This window comes from Rhipicephalus microplus, chromosome 4, assembly GCF_043290135.1.
Source record: "Rhipicephalus microplus isolate Deutch F79 chromosome 4, USDA_Rmic, whole genome shotgun sequence".
In the NCBI taxonomy this organism is placed as follows: Eukaryota; Metazoa; Arthropoda; class Arachnida; order Ixodida; family Ixodidae; genus Rhipicephalus; species Rhipicephalus microplus.
In genome coordinates this window covers 156,017,886-156,036,090 of record NC_134703.1, presented here as the reverse complement: position 1 = coordinate 156,036,090, position 18,205 = coordinate 156,017,886, and the positions used below count along the sequence as shown (strand labels likewise).

General features: G+C 40.8%; 1 protein-coding gene across 2 annotated transcripts in view; it reads right to left on the bottom strand.

Moving 5' to 3' along the window:
* Positions 1–18,205, bottom strand: part of LOC119172430 (extended synaptotagmin-like protein 2) — an 86,453-nt gene that overhangs the window by 29,978 nt on the left and 38,270 nt on the right. The window contains exons 13-16 of one of the 2 annotated variants that reach the window (XM_075893798.1): positions 13,787–13,876; positions 11,380–11,469; positions 7,307–7,366; positions 601–762 (exon numbers count right to left, since the gene is read on the bottom strand). In XM_075893798.1, the coding sequence (XP_075749913.1) occupies positions 601–762; positions 7,307–7,366; positions 11,380–11,469; positions 13,787–13,876 (402 nt within the window). The remainder of the gene's footprint in view (positions 1–600; positions 763–7,306; positions 7,367–11,379; positions 11,470–13,786; positions 13,877–18,205) is intronic. The other variant, XM_037423534.2, reaches the window with a different exon arrangement.

Genomic DNA, 18,205 nt, shown 5'->3' with positions numbered 1-18,205 from the left:
TTACGAGGCACGCTGTACTCAGAAACTGTGCGTTACCAGCAAGAACATTGCTAACACTGAGAGACACAGGAATGTAAAGACTAGAGCAAGTGTTGAATTTCAACTTAGCTCTTAATTAAAAACAACATGAATACATAGAGAGAGTCTACACAGTGCATAAGAAAAAAATATGGAGATCCCAGCAAATAATGCCACCTTCACACAACCCCGGCACATCCTTCATTCCACAGCCAGACACGCTATTTCGTTATAGTGCTGAGTTACCGAAGCCCAACTGACGCATAATTGAGATAGTTGCCTAATGCGCGCTACCCCAATACTCACAAATGCTTACTTCTGCACTTCTGAAATTGTGCGCTAACTTTGACCACCTGATGTTCTGTAACATACACCTCTAAGAGCAGTAAAGTGATGTTCCTGTAATTCCCTCAACAGAAAACTAGAAAAGTCAGACATTTTAAGAAAAAATTTGTGCATAATAACACTTTGTAACCAAAGGGTCCACTTTACAAAACATTGGTTTCATGTTTGCTTATCCTGACTATTCATGTATATAAAAATCAAGAGATGACAGGACAGCACAGTTGCTTATAGTACTACCTTTATCTCCATCTCCTGGACTTCTGGGTTACTGAGGAGCAGGTAGAAGATCTCCTCCCAGACAGGGTCATTGGTGCTGTGCTTGATGGAGCTCCAGCGCTCCTGCTGGCCCACCATCAGGTTCACCTGGGGACTGGGCTCGCCGGCCGCTTTGCTCGCATTCTGCGCATGAACAGCCGCATAGCCTCTGAGATTTGGGGTCCTTCTCAGGGGCCAAAGTTCATGGGGTCTCACAGCTAGAAAGAAGCTTTGTGCCGTCTTAGAGCTGCTGCTTTCAGGACTTGATACTGATGAAATGTTGGGAATTCTGATTTGGCATTTTATGTGGCTTCTTTTGAAGAATGGTCAGGGCTGTACTTGCTAGACAGACTTTTAGCCCTGCAAATGATTTAATTAAAGATGGTATTTACAGTGAGTAACTATGTTACCTCACCTAAATAAATGTTGTGTGTTTCTGCAACTATGTCAGGTTGTCGCAAATAAGAAATTACAAAAATTGAAACCTTTAGAGAAAAGCTTTGTAGCAGCGACAAATACCCGTTGGCGATAGTCACGCTTCCCTATGCTGCATTTTTCTATATTGCAGAAGCACATTAACTGGAAGAGCAATGCATGTCACAACAGTGATTTGAGTACTCCTGCTTAAAAATTAGTGCAGAGGACAAAAACAGCCTGGTATAAAGCAGCACCTGGAGGACTACCTAATTTTATTACAACTTGCCCTCAAGAGTCATTACCTAAAGGTTAATGAGAGAACATTATGAAACTAATAATTTCGTTGATTGCTATGCATATAGTCCACCTTGGTTACATGTCTTGCCCAGTGAATATATGTGCATTGTTTTCTTATATGTGCTATTTTTAATAACATGGGACAGTTCCCAAGGCCACATAATAGACACCTTGCACACTCTTCTGCAATAGACAAAATGACTGTGTCACGTGAAACTATGGTCATTATACCTGTCTTGAACTTGCTCTGGTACTCCAAGACAGATGCTAAACCAAGCCACAACTTCCTGGCATTTCTTACATAGAACATCGCAGTGGTATCATGCAAGACCTTTCGGGTAGTAACGACATGAAGAAAAAAAAACTGTATTCAACCAGAAAGATTTATTTTAATGTTACTACAGAAAATGTGGTTCCACTCCGGTGACACTGTTGAAAAACTAACCAGCAAACTACTGATCATTTTTATCATGCTTTGATTTAATACCGGCACTAGCTCTGCTTTTTTTTTTTTAGTGTTTAACACTGACCACAGCTAATTCTTTTTAGGAGACAACTTTCGGGGCATAAATAAATTGCTGATATCTTTTAGTATGTGCAAGACTATGTCTACATCGCGTTTATAAAGCAAAACTCACCATGTATAATCACTCCCAATAATCTCGACAACTCTTTCATTTGTATGTAATGCTCTGGAAATGGTCGAATGGTGACAACAGGGGTAATAATAGCTATAGTATTAATGTGCAATAAAAAATGAACTTCAACAAGACATTAAATAAACTTGTTCTAATGTGTGCAGAGAACATCGTTCTCATAATAACTTACTCACGATCGTGAAGCCAGATGCACACACTAAGGACAAGCTATTTTCAGCAATTTTTAGATGCAATACTATAAGTTGCCTCATACACTGCAGTATGCTGAATCACACAAACGTGCCTATGTATGTAAACAGCCAAGGGCATATCAAGGAGACTACAATACACTGCGCCAGATCAAATATCATATATTATCTTAAGGAGAGAAGATGGGTAAATGGCCAAAAGGTTCCAGAAAACTATCACTTTCAAAATTCTCATGATCGTTTTTAACAGACGACTACAAATCGTGGAATTTGCATGGATATGCCAGTATAGTGAAATTTTGTGAACTAACTTTCCACTAACATTCCTATGAAGTAAAATAAACCAGCATGAAATCACAGTTACCCAAATTACAGCATATACACATTAGCTTTCCTGTGCCTTCAGAACTAGACTGCAGTGTATGTTTACTATGTCTCTGAAATTGTCGGTAAAATTGTAATAATGCACTGGCAAAATGTACCTGAATGTTAGCTTTCACAGATACCTCGGTAGCTTTCACAGATACCTCGGTAAACTGCTTATTACTGTACAAACTTCAAACTGGAGAAGTTTATATGCGTTCACATTATGGAATGGCGTGCGCGAACACTCACAAAAGACGTGGACATGATAACAAACATGAGTAAAGTGAAAGTAGCCTCAAAAATGACAACATTTGTGTTGTCACTTTGATTCCTTGCTTAGTGTTTGCTTTTCATTTCATTGTACTTGAGCATATAACAACACAAATACTTTCTTTGCACTAAAACGAGTACGAACTGATAGCACTTGTACTGCTACTACGTACTTGGTTACACCGCAATATGTAACACTAAAACAAACAGTACACAAGACCCATGACACATCAGCACCATGTATTGTGGCCGTTTTCTTCTGTTGTCCTCAGTATTTTTTTTTGTGCTGGTGTTCAATTGCACCCTTGAATTTTCACGCACATGTGTCTTGATGGCCAACAGGTACGCAAAATAACAGTTCTTAATAATATACACGGCACATCCCACTGCTATGACCCAAACACTTGATTTTAATGGAACGGCATGTGTCAAATTATTGTGAATGTATGCACCATGGCACTTAAAAAAAACCTTTTTTATTTCTGGATCAATTTTGATGAAACTTGGCAAGTGTATGTATATATGTGTGCTGATTTCAAATATGGAATTATTTTTCTTGTTTTAAGAGTAGTTTTTGAAATGCTAAATATTTCACGTGCCATTTGGGAAGCACGCTTTTGCCTAAATTAAGAAAGTTACAAAGTAAATAAGCATATCAAAATAATTTGCAGCCAAAGCAGATCGCAATGCAATAAAAATGAATGTTCTAAACCAACTAGAAGAAATGTTATGGAATGTTGAACACTTGCCAGTGAAATTCTAGCTTGAAACTGACTCTGACACAAATGTTCAACGTACCGTAACTTTTGTTCGAATCAGTTTAGAGCATCCATTTTTGTGGCATTGCACACAGTCCTGATTTCAGATTATTGTGATATGTCAACTTACTTTGTAGCTCTCTCAGTTTCAAAAAAATCTTGCTCTCCAAAAAGCACTTTAAATGTTTTGTATTTTAAAAACTACACCTAATACAAGAAAAATCATTGTATGTTTAAAATAAGCATGCATATATCATAGGCACACCAAGTTTCATCAAAATCAATCAAGAAATAAAAACATTTTTAAAGAGGCCGTGAAACACTTTTCCAAGTAACCATGGAATGAATCCACTGGAAAAGCCTCAAGAATTCAATGCCGCAAAAATTTTCAGAATCCGTCCAGTGCGAGCGGAGTTACAAGGTTTGTCGCATGCTGCAATTGCATTCTTTCTTCTCTCGCCCCTACGAAAGCGCTGGAAGCTAAGCAGGGTGGCATAGCAGGGCCGCAGAAAAATGTCACGCCCGCCTCGTGACCTTGAGCACTTTTTTCTTCGAATGCGCGGCTTTCTCCGTGTGGACAAGTAGCGGCCTCCCGCGGTGATCTCTGTAACGAGCGAGCACGCCATGTTCAAATCAGCCAATGCCTGATAGATGGGCTTGTTACGTGTGAATTTTGGGTATATTCCATGATTTGTCGAGAGAAGAGAAAATCATTTTAGCTCACTTTGCTAATTTATTATGAATTTCAGGCCACGAGCTGCGCTATAATATTTGGTTTGCGTGTTGTCGGCAGCCTCTAATACCGATCGGCAGCGTTTTCTTACCATGCTCAAAAAGTGTTGCAGGACCCCTTTAAGAGCAGTGTCTCTACTGAGTGTAGACGAAACAAAAAAAAAAAGAAAAAAAAACAGCAGAAAAGAACGATGATGAAGAAGGCAACAGGACGAACGAGACAATGGCACCTAACCTTTTTTTTTTGTTTACTATAAAAAAGCCGCAAACTAAAGAACACGTGCACTAGTTTAAGACTTCCACGGTCATCTACGACGTAATCAATCTTGTTTGATATTCCCTTGTTCTAAAAACCTGCCCTGGTCCACCAGCAAATGTGTTCGGCAGCTAGTTCAAACACTCACCGCAGCTACGCTATCAAATCAAGCTTGATTATAAAAGCTCACATTCCAAGCTTACATGAGTTCACATTCCTTCATTTTTCAATGGCATACACATCACCACAATTAGAAATACATCAGTGCCTGTCATAGATGGCTGATGCCAACTCTTCACACCTGCAGACGAAATTTCGCTAGGTCTGACATGGATTTGTGTAAAACTTGTACCGCCTCCTTTTTTGTCTTTATCTGTTGAACTCTTTTATTTGCTTTTTTTAACGGCACAACATATCCCAATATGCTATGTGACGCCCTCTATTCTATTATGGCAACCACCATGATGGCATGACACAGTGTATCATTTTCATTGCATAATTTTCATCCATTTCGGTAAAATACTTGAGCTCAAGTAAATACCAATATCTTTGACAAGGTCAATAGGTATCACCTATTCATGTTCAGCGATTCTGTGACTGAAATAACTGTGGTGGTTGCAAAAGAAAAATTATTTCCCCCATTTCTATCCATATTTTTTCAAATAGGAATTCTGAAATCCAAACTTCCTCTTTAAGTGCCTGGCAAACCAATCGATTAATTCTTTTCCTTTTAAGTGTCTATGGTTGCACACGGTGTCACAGACAACTTTTTTTTCCAAACAATCCACTAAACAATCTAATAGTTCCCTCGAGAGTAACAGAAAAATCAGACAAGAAGCGAAATAGCACGAGCGAAATAAAGTTTCCCACATTTCCCTAGCCCTTTCCGGCAAGGGAATGTGGATAAGACTACGATCACCTGATAACCCTGTATCGCTTCCAATATTCACATCGTACTCTCCTGCATTAAAGGGGCTCTAAAGAGAAAACATGCTAAGACATATTCGTCAATTAGTAAAATAAAAAAAGACAATTTTAGAGCCAGGGAATGTCTTCATTCAATCAAAAATAATGCGAACAAATTAAGAACCAGTGTTCACGTGACCTTCCTCCACTAGGTTACCCCAATGCCACAAATTTTATGCCACCTGTTCAGAACCAAATATTAATGAGAACTAACAGATAATGATGCCAAGGAAAGTATAGGAGACACTATTAGCAGTAATTGTAATGTAAATGTGAAGAAAAAAAAACTAGACTAAAAGGTAACCTGTCGCCGGCATGAATTACACCTGCGACCTTCTAGCAATCCGTCCTATACTCTACCAAGTGAGCTACGGCGGCAGTCGTCCCCCTTGTCGACTTTATAAGTTACATATGTGCATTTCAAGCTTGGCATGTGCAACACTCTTTTCGTGCTTTTTTGCGATAAGTTAATTTGTTGTTGTTTTTTTAAAGCAGAGGCTACTTAAATGATTGCCCGGTGGAGATGAAGACTGACCTTGGGAAGTTTAGAGTTTTGTGCCAGCATGACACAAATGCGGAAACAACAGACAAACTAATGACGCCTCACTAACATGCCCATACTACGGTTTCATAGCAAAGCCTTTTGAAATAAAAGTTGCCAGCCCTTTTTTTTTTTTCCAAAAAAATCAACCCCTTACAATGCGATTAATAATCTTAGACCTTTCAAGCATGTCAGTCAAGTGTTAGTTTGGTGCAGCACGAAAGGTCTCTCTCGATGAGAAAAGGAGGAAGCAGCAAATGTTTAGAACAATGAAAAAGCAGCATGGAAGTTGCATGCACAGGGTCAGAAGGGCAACACACTCACAAATTTCAGTGCATGCTTAAGATCAATGTCATTGAACACACTGGTCAACTGTATTGAGACAAGAGAATTACCATGCTTGCTGAAAATTCTTCTAATGTGAGATTTATTAGTGCTACAAAAGAGATACAAATCAAATTATTTTAACTGCACTGTTATGCGTTATTAGCTCATTGTACCGTGAGTTGAATACGATGTTATCCTTTCTGTGATGGCATTGAGAATAAGATTACTCTGAATGTAGATATAAAAACAACAGAAAACACCAAGCATTTTGTGTCATAGTGAGTGAAAAACAAGTTCAGTAAACCCATGAGCAAAAGTATACAGACCATTGCTGTCTGCTGTCAAGAGAGCATTTCTCTGACGGATCTATCACAACAATGATGTCGGCAATAATTCCATCAAAGCAATGCCCTGAACAGCAGACAGCTCACGACTAGACAGCGTAGGCATTGCTTTCTACTCACGCTCCGGTGGTCTCTATGCTTGTGCTCACGGGAGTACATATGAGAATACAGAAAGAGAGATGAGTGTGACAGCAACAGCAAAAGACAAGCCCCGCAAGAAAGTAAGTTTTTTTTTTCTTTTTTTAGAAACAGGTAGAACTTATGCTGTGATCTTTGTAACAGATTTTAGCAATAAAGATATTTTCAGCAAATGTGACAATGAAGTAAACAATCTCAAACATTCACAAGGTGTGCATCTCATTAGCTGTACAATTTTGGATACAATACTGCATCATGGAGCACAACACACAATGGCAAGCTCACCCTCAAGCACCAAACGCTGGACCCACGATGACTTTGCGAAACTAGGCACCGCAAGCCCCGACACGAAAGCACCGTAACGACAACGACAACACGAAGCACGTTTCCGTCGCATGGCTCTACTCACTTCGTGGCCAACGCACTTACGCGAGTCTTGGCAAACCGATTCCTCGGGAATGTGGAAGTCTGAGGGATCAAATTGACACTCTGTGGGGCCAAGACAGCGATTCACAAACACGGCTGTTACACACTGATAAACACTGCACACTCAAACGAACAGAACACACACACACGCACGTATGGAAACTGTGAACTCGAGAGCAGTGTTGTCAACCCCAAGAAGCTGTTCCAGCGTAATGTACATTCTGAGTGCTGTTTAGGGACAAGGGGGAAATGAAGTCTTAACTAGGGTAATTATTAAACTTTGCACTAGGATAGCTAAATGGGGGTTACTAAGTGCCAAATGGGTCCCATTTCTAATCTCCTCATATCGTAACAAGCAGTTTTCTCTGTGAACATCTCCAAATTTTCATGACCGTAAGTCCTGCTCCTGTCTTGCCAAGGAGGTCGCACTGCGCTGTCCTAATTAGCGCAGTGCATCATAGGCTAGTGGTCCATACTTAACTTTCATTGTGCCACGTCCAGTCAGTCAAGGGACTTCGAGCTATGCACTTCAGTCTCATTTTCCCTTCTGGTTCGGACTTAACAGCTGTACTTCCTGCTAGTTACTACTGCTCTTTTGCATTATAGCCTCGCCGAAGAAGGCCTCTGAGACGAATTCAGCCTAAAACAGTTGTCAACTTCATTACAGAAAATGTGCCAATCAGTTCCAGGCAGACATGCTGCGTCGTGCATGTACGCCTCTAAGCATTTGTTGAGAGGAGCATTGAAACCACATACAGCGAAGCTCACACCGAAAGCTTCACTGCTTGAAAATTCCAACAGAACACATTAGATAAGTTTTAATTTTAGATGTAAAAAATGAATATGTTGCAAGCCAAACTGCATCCGTTGATAACTTTCATGAAAGGTCTTATAAAGAAAAAATTTTTTAATGTTTTATGTCTCATAGACATAGGAGATACTTTTGTTGAAGCAGCTTGGTTGTCTTTCATCTGTTTCCTTCAATAGATTTTCAGGGAAACAAATGCTTTCAAAAACATATTTTTGTTACATGAAAGCAGACAGAAGCACAAAGTTCATTCACAATGCATTTACACTATGTTCTCTATGTCGGAGCGTCGACAAAATGGCTAACAGAGTGCCATTCGCAAATCACGCCAACTTCCTTGACACCGCTCGGTACCACTATTACATACGGTAAGGTAGCGTTATCTCAATACTTTCCCCATCATTCAGCACATCTTTGATGCTAATGAGTCAGCGCTCCTCCCGTTTTTGAAATTCCCTCCCCTATGCGATGTTATATTACACTGTTTCTTTTCACAGTGCAAGAGCACCAAGTTGGACAACTTTCCACAGTTGTGTTTCCTAATGATATCTGTACAAGGTAAATTATTTTAAACAAGCCAAGAAAAACTAAACTGCACGAGATCACCTACCATTCTGCACAAGTGTTACCGTAAGTTCATCACGACGCCAAATCGAAATGATAAAGTTCATTACAAAAATCACAAGGAGTCCGAGCAAGTCTGCCTAGGTCTGCTGCAATTTAGGGTAGGAATGGCTCCAAGAGTTGACAACACTGGTAATGAAACACAATGACAATAGGAACATTCACGTGAGATAGATAGATGAAAGTAACCGAATGAAACAAGACTATTTTATGAGAGAAAATTAGCAGCCATTTTCTTCTCATAACATACAAAATCACAGCTTTTGCAATAACCACTTATTTTTTAATGTGTGTGTGCTCTTTACTTCTTCTTATTCACACCAACAACTAGGTTATTCATTAGTTATTAATTAGTGATTCACAGATATGGTCAGCTTAATCTTGGCAATAGAATGCAGGTGCTCACTACTCTTTGTAGGTGAAATTTATTCAAGCACATGCCAATAATTGAGCGATGTAGTCTGCTCATTAGATGCCGCACACATGCTCGTGCACATGACAGGGTAATCAACAAAAACGCAAGTCACTGGAGTCTACTGCCATAATGAAAATGACATAAAAGATGAGCAATGCAACTGCTACAGCCAACATGCACTAAAACATCACCTAAATCATGCAGGCAGCACTCAACGAAAAAATTTCTGAAATTAAATACAGTTGACCCGTGTTACTTGAACACGGAGTACTAATAATTCATTTACTTCACTTTCTAACATGCACGGGCCACCAAAAACTGAAAGCACTTTTTCTTCTTTGTTTTGCAAGAACACCATTAACTCAGCTAATTCCACTGATATATTGCCAGCCACTGTACTTAAATTAACCAGTTATATGATGTCCCAAGGCTTCCGCATCATGTTGCTACATTACCGCAGGTTTTAACAGCTTTCTCAACTAGGTTATATGTCTATCAGTAAAGAATGATTACCCAGCATTCTATAGGAACAAGATTGAATCGAGCAGACACTGAACATTTCTGTCTTGCCGAAAATGGTTGTAGTCTGGTAAGAAAAATGAAAATCTGGCAACTTAAGACAATGCACCTGTGCTGCAGTCTCAGCACACCTGTAGTTCAGAGAAAGATGACTTTGACCTGTCGTTTTCCTGCCTGTTATCACCATTTCTTTCATAAGAAATAAATATAATACATTTGAAAGAAGCCTAAACCAATTTAGTGTTCTATCGGCATTGTTCTAAAATGAATACACAACACAGTAACAAGAGAGCGCACGTGATGTTATACGATTGTCATTAAATTATCCTCTCTTACTGTAGCTTTCTAGCACTAATCTTTTTAAATGAATTGTGACAAATTCTGTTAATTCAATGTGTGTGCAATGTATTTCTCAAGCCTGCACACTGGAAAAACAAGCCAACGTTAGCCAAACAGATCCATATCACATCTTTCACTCCTGATATGAAGCACATGACAGCTTCCTAGATATAGTTCAGAGTGCATTAATTTCCTTGATTATACCTCGTGCCAATTATGAAAATCAAGTCCCACTTCGCTTTACTACTAGTGCTTTTCCTCATTTTAGCCCTGAAAACAGTGCCTTTTTGACTAACCCAGACGTTATATATAGTAAATAAAGTACACACAAAGCAGTTAGTAAAACGTGCACAATTAGCAAGTAAGGCAGGAAGGAGCATGCTGGGGTGAGATTAAGTGCTCAGGGATACACCATGTGAGGAAAGAGCTAGGAAGAACTGAGGAATTCTTTTTCTTTACCATTACGTCGGATTTCTGAATCTTCGGGGCTGCTTTGCGAATCTTCAAAAGACTCATAAAGAAAGAAGGTCCCCAAGAAGACGATATGATGCCATATTATTGCTTTCATAAGATGGATTGTCATGTTACATGAACGTTATCTGAACAAAAACTGCACTACATTCAGTGTGGCGTACGTGTTACCGTAAAAATTAGGAGAGCTTCTTCCTCGTCAAGCTAGCCATACTGCCACAGAGGGCAGAGATGCAAAAAGTGTCGAAGCCTTATTCTTGGTTTCAACACTGTTTAGCTCGGTTGGGAGATCAGTGAAGTCGCATTGGCCAGCCAGCTACCCAGCATTAATCTTGAAGAAAGTGGATATATTTTTCACGCTCTTGCAGGCGCCATTTTGACAATATGCGACAATCGTGACATAACTTCCGAGCTGCATTAGATGTAGGTTTTCTGCCCTGTTTACATTCTCTTGGCTCATTTGTTTCTCGAGTGCCAGATGGCACGAATTAAGAGCTGCCAACAAGCGCGGGTGCTCTTCCCTCAGTGCTCTGTCCTGTGATTAGCCTACTTCCCCCTTCATATGTGACCTCTGCATGCCTCATCACACCCACAGGAGCCACTTTGGGAAGTAGGCCAGGGAAAGGGTAACAATAGAAGAAGCGCAACTCCCTATGGCAGTTTTACACAGGAAGCTATACGATAAAGCGTAGCATGGTCAAGTGACGTCACCGCGTGACCCAGACCATGGTTACAGGTAAGTAACATTGTCTCGTCTACGGTTCAATAACGACATCCCGCGACAAAGATCAAGTTCCCATAGAATGCCATCGTTTTGTGACAGTGCTCGGATTTACCACTCAGAGTAGCACATCAATCACGCTACGATTAATTCCAAGGGTTAGTGTGAGCTGCACTGACCGGAAGGTGCTTTGCGGAGTCGAGGAATACAATGAGCACAGCTGATGACAACGGTGTCTTGGTCGAGATGGCCCTGACTTCTTCCAGTTGCTGCAAGAAAAAAAGCAGATGCAAAGAGATCTTTCGTGGCCCTACTTTGCATACCAAGACACAGAGGTCATTATGTGTTTTATACAAATGTAATGTAATGCATAATCAACAAGCCCTCACCCAAGTGAAAATCGACAGGTGACCCAAACCGCCGAAGGACAGAACTAAAAAGTGAGCACAACGATGACACAATGTGAAATTTAATGGCTAAATCATTGGGCAAGGCAGTGGTTGTGCACAAGTGTTCAGACCTGGAACCAAACTTTAGGAATATATGTAACGAGGAACTTACAGATGCATATACAACACGTAAACTACCTATGTCATAATGCTTTGCTGAGTTGTATGACATTTTTTAGTCTTTAAGTATGTAACAGGATATGTCAAAAAACATGCTTGCATATTATGCCCCATGAAAAAAGTTTCTCACTAGAAAATTTAGTTTATGTCAACTCGCAACACTAGTAAGTATACAAGCAATCAAAATTATGTCAGTCAACTTGACCACTGCTCATAAATAGTAATGGCGAGAAACTCGCGTTGCTTTCTGTAATGAAAATTTCCTAATAAAGTACTACACTGCTAGAAGAGCTATGTTGTCCATTAAACTCGATTACTTTTGTAAACCACATTCGCATCTCCTCACCTCTAGTGAACAACAGATATATATACTTTTATCCATGTTTTCTAAATACCGAATGGCAGACACCGACATGACTTCTGCTAAAAAATTCAATACAATGATAAAAGAAAGCACACAGTATTTCTTACATATACATCCTACTGAATATGGCAGAGCTTTTATCCCCATTTAAGTAAGTCAGTGGGCTAAACTATTTCAGTGAGCTAAAATTATTTCCAGCTGAAATTGATTTCATGATGGACGTCACATGGGGGAGACAAGTGATTATCTGTTTGAATGTGGTCCCTAAATTTTATTGATGTCAATTACACAATAACAATAAAAAAGTTGAAGTTAGCACTCATTCTGTTAAACTGTGTCCTGTATTTTTATAGTGTGTTCATTGTGGTGTTAACCTAGTATGAGCACATCGCTAAGCCAACGCAAACCAACACAGCCTTTTTCGTCGCATTCACATTAATTGACAGACCAGCAACTGCTTCTGCTGCTAACCTAACAATTATGTGACTATAATCATTACTTATTGGAAGAAAGCCCATATGTAAAACCTGCCACACATCAAATATTAAACATCGAGTAGCAAGTTGAGTAGAATTTCAGTAAAGAAAAATCGTTTTAACAAAATCTCTGCTTCTACAGCACAAATACTTGTAATACCTGTAATACCTCAGTAAATGAAACTCCTCTTACATGAAACATTCTGTACCAGCTTCCTTGAGGTTCAATAATTTTACTTATTTATTTAATAAAAGAAATACAAGGTGGACATATAATTACACATTCAGAGGTCCCAAAGTGAAAACTGTCGGGGGGGGGGGGGGACCACCTAATAAAAAACAAATGGGGGTTACGAGAATCTCGGCAAACAGTGAGTCATGTATTTCATACAATATCAGGTACGACAATAGCAAGGGGGAAGCTAATCATAAAAATATCTATGTGATAACCACAATAATAATAGAGAGATCAAAAAAGAAAATTGCAAGAAAGTACAAATATAGTTCACATAAATTCAAACAAGGACAAATTTCATGTGCAACCAGCCCGTGCAGACACAGTAAACATAAGCAAAATTCAAATAATTAAAATTTAGCAGTACATTGGGAAATGTTCTGCAGGAAAAAAAAAACCTAGTGAATTCTGAGCATGTGACAAACTGTTTATGAAATGTTCCTCAGTTATTTGTTTGAATTATAATAATGAAGATGACTTGATATCTGATAGTAATGAGTTCCAAAGTGAAATGCCTGAAAATTCAACGATAGACCTGCCATAATTAGTTATAACTTCAGAAAGAAATAAATTAATTTGTTCTGGAAATCTTGTAGTATTGCTACTAATCAGGTTGTACCAAGTAAAAATTGGATCGAGAGTAAAACATAGAATATTGAGGTCGTTATTTGTACTACAACGAGTTTCTACTGCACTTAAAGAAAACTGCAACTGGGCTTGGTATCAATTTGTTGCTCGGCACTACTAGAAACAAGTTCAGGGGAAAACAGAGCCCCCAAAATGAATTGATGTTATGGAAAGGAGAATGTCGGGCACTAGTCTTGACAAGTCCACTGGCCCAGAACATTGGCTCTGGAGTCAGTCTCTGTTCAATGATTTCTAATCAATTCCAGGCATCACTGACTGCAGAAAGCATAGTGAAGAAAAGGACGAAGGACCAACCAGAGCCAGGTCGTCCGTGTTTCGGGACAGAGTGAGCCAGAAAGTCCGTAGGCGGATCTTGCCCGACTTGGTGTCGTCCAGGGTCAGCCACTGCACTCGTTCAAAAAGAAAAGACAGCCCACACTGCTCATAACAACAACAAAATTATACTCATTCAAGGGTTTCTTGCCATATTTTGAAAATGGAAACCCGAAACAACTTTACTGCTTCTGCAACCTTTGCCATTGCCCTAATCTTACCTAAACAATAGCAATCCATACAAAAAATTCTTATATAAAGCTGTACATGTAGGTTTTGGAAAAGGCCTTATTATTTTATTATACTTCTTGCTCGGTCATTTAATAACCTGACACTTTTAGCTGCTCTGTTTCGTGTAAATATTAAAAGTCTTGGTACATAAAGATTTCTTTTTTCTTTATGTAAAAGGACACTGCACTTTTAACCAGGTGATATGGCCTTTCTAATTTCAATATGGCAAGAGCTACTGACAAATCAATGAAACATTGGCAGCATCATCTAAAGAGGCATGCAGTGGCTGTGAAAGCAAAGACTGCGGCTGCAAATAATTTCATGGAACTGAGTAGAAAATGTGTGGGCAGAAAAGATTGCACGATGCACCAGGTAAGGCAATCAGTAGTACTGCTGTGCAGCTGAAACATTCAGCAGCCACTAAGACTGCCTCGAAAAGTAGCACTGCCTCATCAGCGCACAAGACAAGACTAAAGATAGGCCACTGACAGTCGCTGCTTGATGTTTGGTTCACACAGCTCAGACAACCGAGGACACGACTGCGAAGTTTCCAGGAAGTTCTTAATAGGAATCTGCTAGCGCTTTTGTGCACAACGGTCATACTATCAGAAGAATCTAAACACAGCCCTAACTCCTGCTGCTGAGTAAGCTATGACGTGTACATTTTGTCTAATCATTCCTGCAGCCAAAGACACTACCTACCTGTTGCATGTTTGGGACATTTTCATGTACTAGCCACACATGCATCACTGATAGAACATCACAGCAGCAACAGTGTCAAGGACAGTGGTTGTGCTGACGGTGTGAATGTGCCTCAAGTGTCTGTTTAATTGCTAGTAGACACAGCGTAGGCAGCAGCAATATTTCAGTGAAAATGAAAAACAGCCCACACTGCACTGTTTTTGTCTTTCGTGTCCTTCCGTTGTTATTCAGTAATTTGTAAGTAGCCTTTAGCACATGCTACAAAATTACACGCAAGTGCCACCAGTTTCTGTACCACTCATAGTAACATGCCCTGCCACAAATTAGAGCTGGAAGACTTTTGACTTGGAATAACATACAGCTGAGCTAGTTGGTAAGTATTCATTCTAAAATACAGGATGTAAAAACACAGACATAAGAAAGACGTCAAGGCACGACAAAAGCCAACCATCAACACTTGATAGCCAGCATTTGTGGTGTCTGATTTCTTTTCTGTGCCTGTGTTTACACGGCCTGCCTTTGAAATCGAATACTTCCGAGATAGTCCATGACCACTTTTTTTTTTCTGTCGAGAAAACTTTGCAGCCTGCATCATGAATTCCTGTGCCATTTCGGAAAAGCACACCTCTTCCACTTTGCTGACGGTTTCTTTGAACTTCATGGCCATTGAAATATCAGCAAGTTGAAACACGCTCTACTTTGGCCTATATTTGATTTATTTCTATTCTCAAGGTTATTGGCAGGGTAGTACTTCCCATCATTCAAGCTTTCAAATTTTCAAATATACATGTTATAAGTCTACTTTTTAAATATCAGAGTGGTATTTTAGCTAGTCGTAAAAACTTAGGTGTCAGGAGTAAACCACAGAGGGGGGCGGGGGTTATGTGCTGCAGGAATCGAGCAAGCCCCACTACTGAGTACAGCAGGTGGGAGAAAGAAAGAAAGAAAACTTTATTAAAAAGTCAGTCAATTGTTCAGGCATGGCCGTCGCCCCCTAGCTGTCGGCCGGAATCCCTTGGGACGCGGCAGCAGCAAGGGCTTGACTGATAATGTCGCGCTGGACGTTGGGATCTGGGCTGCAGAAAAGGGCCTTCTAGGATTCTACAGTGTGAGAACCATCGTTTTGACTTCGACATGTGCACACCATGTGGACCAAATTCGCTACCTCATCACAAAATTTACACTGGGACTGGAAAACTGCGGGGTGCCACTTGCTGTAAAGTGCGGGATTTGAAAAAACCCCGGTCTGTAACTTTCGCCACAAAACCTCATTTTTCTTACTTAGTGAGTTGTCCGCGCTCGGGTATACTTGCTGATTCAGCCTGTAGTGTGCGACGATTTCATGGTATGTGCGCATATACTCGCTTCTTTGTTCGGTAACTTGGAAGGTTCCAGGGGTCGACCGGTAGGTGAGACCTCGGGCGACCGAATGAGCCTCCTCGTTCCCTCTAAGTTCTTGGTTAGCTGGAGCCCAGACAAGCAGAACCTGCTCTTTGGGTACTCCTACCATGTTTAATATACGGACGGCAGTCTCCGTCACCCTTCCCGATTCATAATTTCTCACAGCGTTTTTGGAGTCGCTGATGACCACCCTGACACCCTTTTGGCTGATGGTCAAAGCTATGGCCACTTCCTCGGCCTCTACAGTCTCGACACCAAGGACTGTGCAGCACGCAATCAGGCCACCATCTCCCCTGACCGCCACTGCCGTGTGTGCCACTTAGCTTTCATATTCCGCAGCGTCTGTATACGCGACATCCTGTCGACCGGTGTACCTGGATTGTAATGCCTCTGCCATGTCTTTACGCCTGCATTCGTGAAAGGTAGGGTAGGGTTCATATTTCTGGGTAGCGGAGGTATCTTTATCCCGTCCCTGACCTGTATCGGTATGTCTTTTGAACGTGCTTGCTCACGCGTTGGCTCATAGCCCAATCTCTTTAATATTGTTCTCCCCGTTTTAGATCCGAGTAGTCTTTGATGTTGTGCAGTCACACTAGCCTCAATTAGCTCATCGAGTGTGTTAGATACCCCCAACTTCATAAGTCTGTCAGTTGACGTGTTTGGGGGAAGTCCGAGCGTGACTTTCACACTTTTCCTGATAATGGTGTCGACTTTGCCCCGCTCCGCTTGGTTTAATTTTAAATAAGGTGCCACGTACACTATCCTACTTATTATGAAGGTCTGCACTTATCTAAGAAGGTTCGCCTCCTTCATCCCAGCATGCCTGTTTGCTATTCGTCTGATGAGACGACATGTCTGATTAGAACTGGCTTCCAACCTAGCAAGAGTTTCAGAATTCTTACGGTTCGCCTGAATCCTTAGTCCAAGGACACGGATACTGTCGTTCGCGGGGATCTCTGCGCCGTTAACATACAAGTGGATGTCCACTTCAGGCCTGTTGTGGAGCCGCCGTTTTCCGGCGGGCATGAAGAAGAGTGCTTCCGACTTTTCAGCCGAGCATTTAAGTCCTTTGGGGTCCAGGTACTCCAAGATTTTATCAATGGCGATTTGCAGGTGGGAGCGTTACAAGAAAACTTAGCTTGGCGAAATGGAGCACATGAAGCACGTTAGAAACAGAGTGAATCAGACAGATAGAAAGAAAAAGGAAATAGAGAAAAGTTTAAGGATGTTATAGGTAGCCGGCGGATCTAGCCTTGCATAACTTGCAGGCAATTGCCCCGCCCAATTTCCTCTTTGCTAAATGAAGCTGTGTCCTTTGTTTTTTAACTAGCAATGAGCAGGCTCTTAAAATAAAAATTGTTCATAGCGCGACGTAAGCCTGCATAAGACAGTGGCCTTTGTGCTATTCCACGTGCAGTACTGTGCCGGTACTCTATCTCGCTGAACTATACACCAAACATAATTGTCACTTATCACCAGTCACATGCGAGGTCTGTAGCAATAAAAAGTTTCAAGAGAAGTCGCAACACTTGTTTCCTGAAGATCGAGGAACCACGCGGAAACACAATATCAGTCACGCTGTCACATGGTGAGCCTAACTGTTGCAGTTTCTCAAATAAACCTTGCCGTTCCTTCTTAGGCGCACAACATTTAAGCAAATAGTGTTCTATATCACCGTTTTCCTTGCACTTCGGGCACAAGGGCGTCGCAGACAGTCCGATCTTGTGAAGCCACGCTGGTGTACGCGCTGATCCCGTTCGAATGCGATGAAGCAAGCAGGCCTCCTCCCTTGATAGCCCTTGTGTCACACATGGCTGGTGAGGCGTCAGCCATAACGAATGAAAATGCTTGTTTACAGCTTCTCGTAAGATACGCTGATTGTCTTTGAGAGCCTTCTTCGTTGGTGTAAGCTCCTGAGCACTTCGGACAAGTCTGTCAGCCGCCTCATTACCCGCTGTACCCACATGTGATGGAATCCATTGAACTGTAATGTTTATACCCATGCCATGCAAGTCTTCAAGGATTCGCAGAGATCTTTGAGTGCATCGATCCAAAATTCATGTTTTA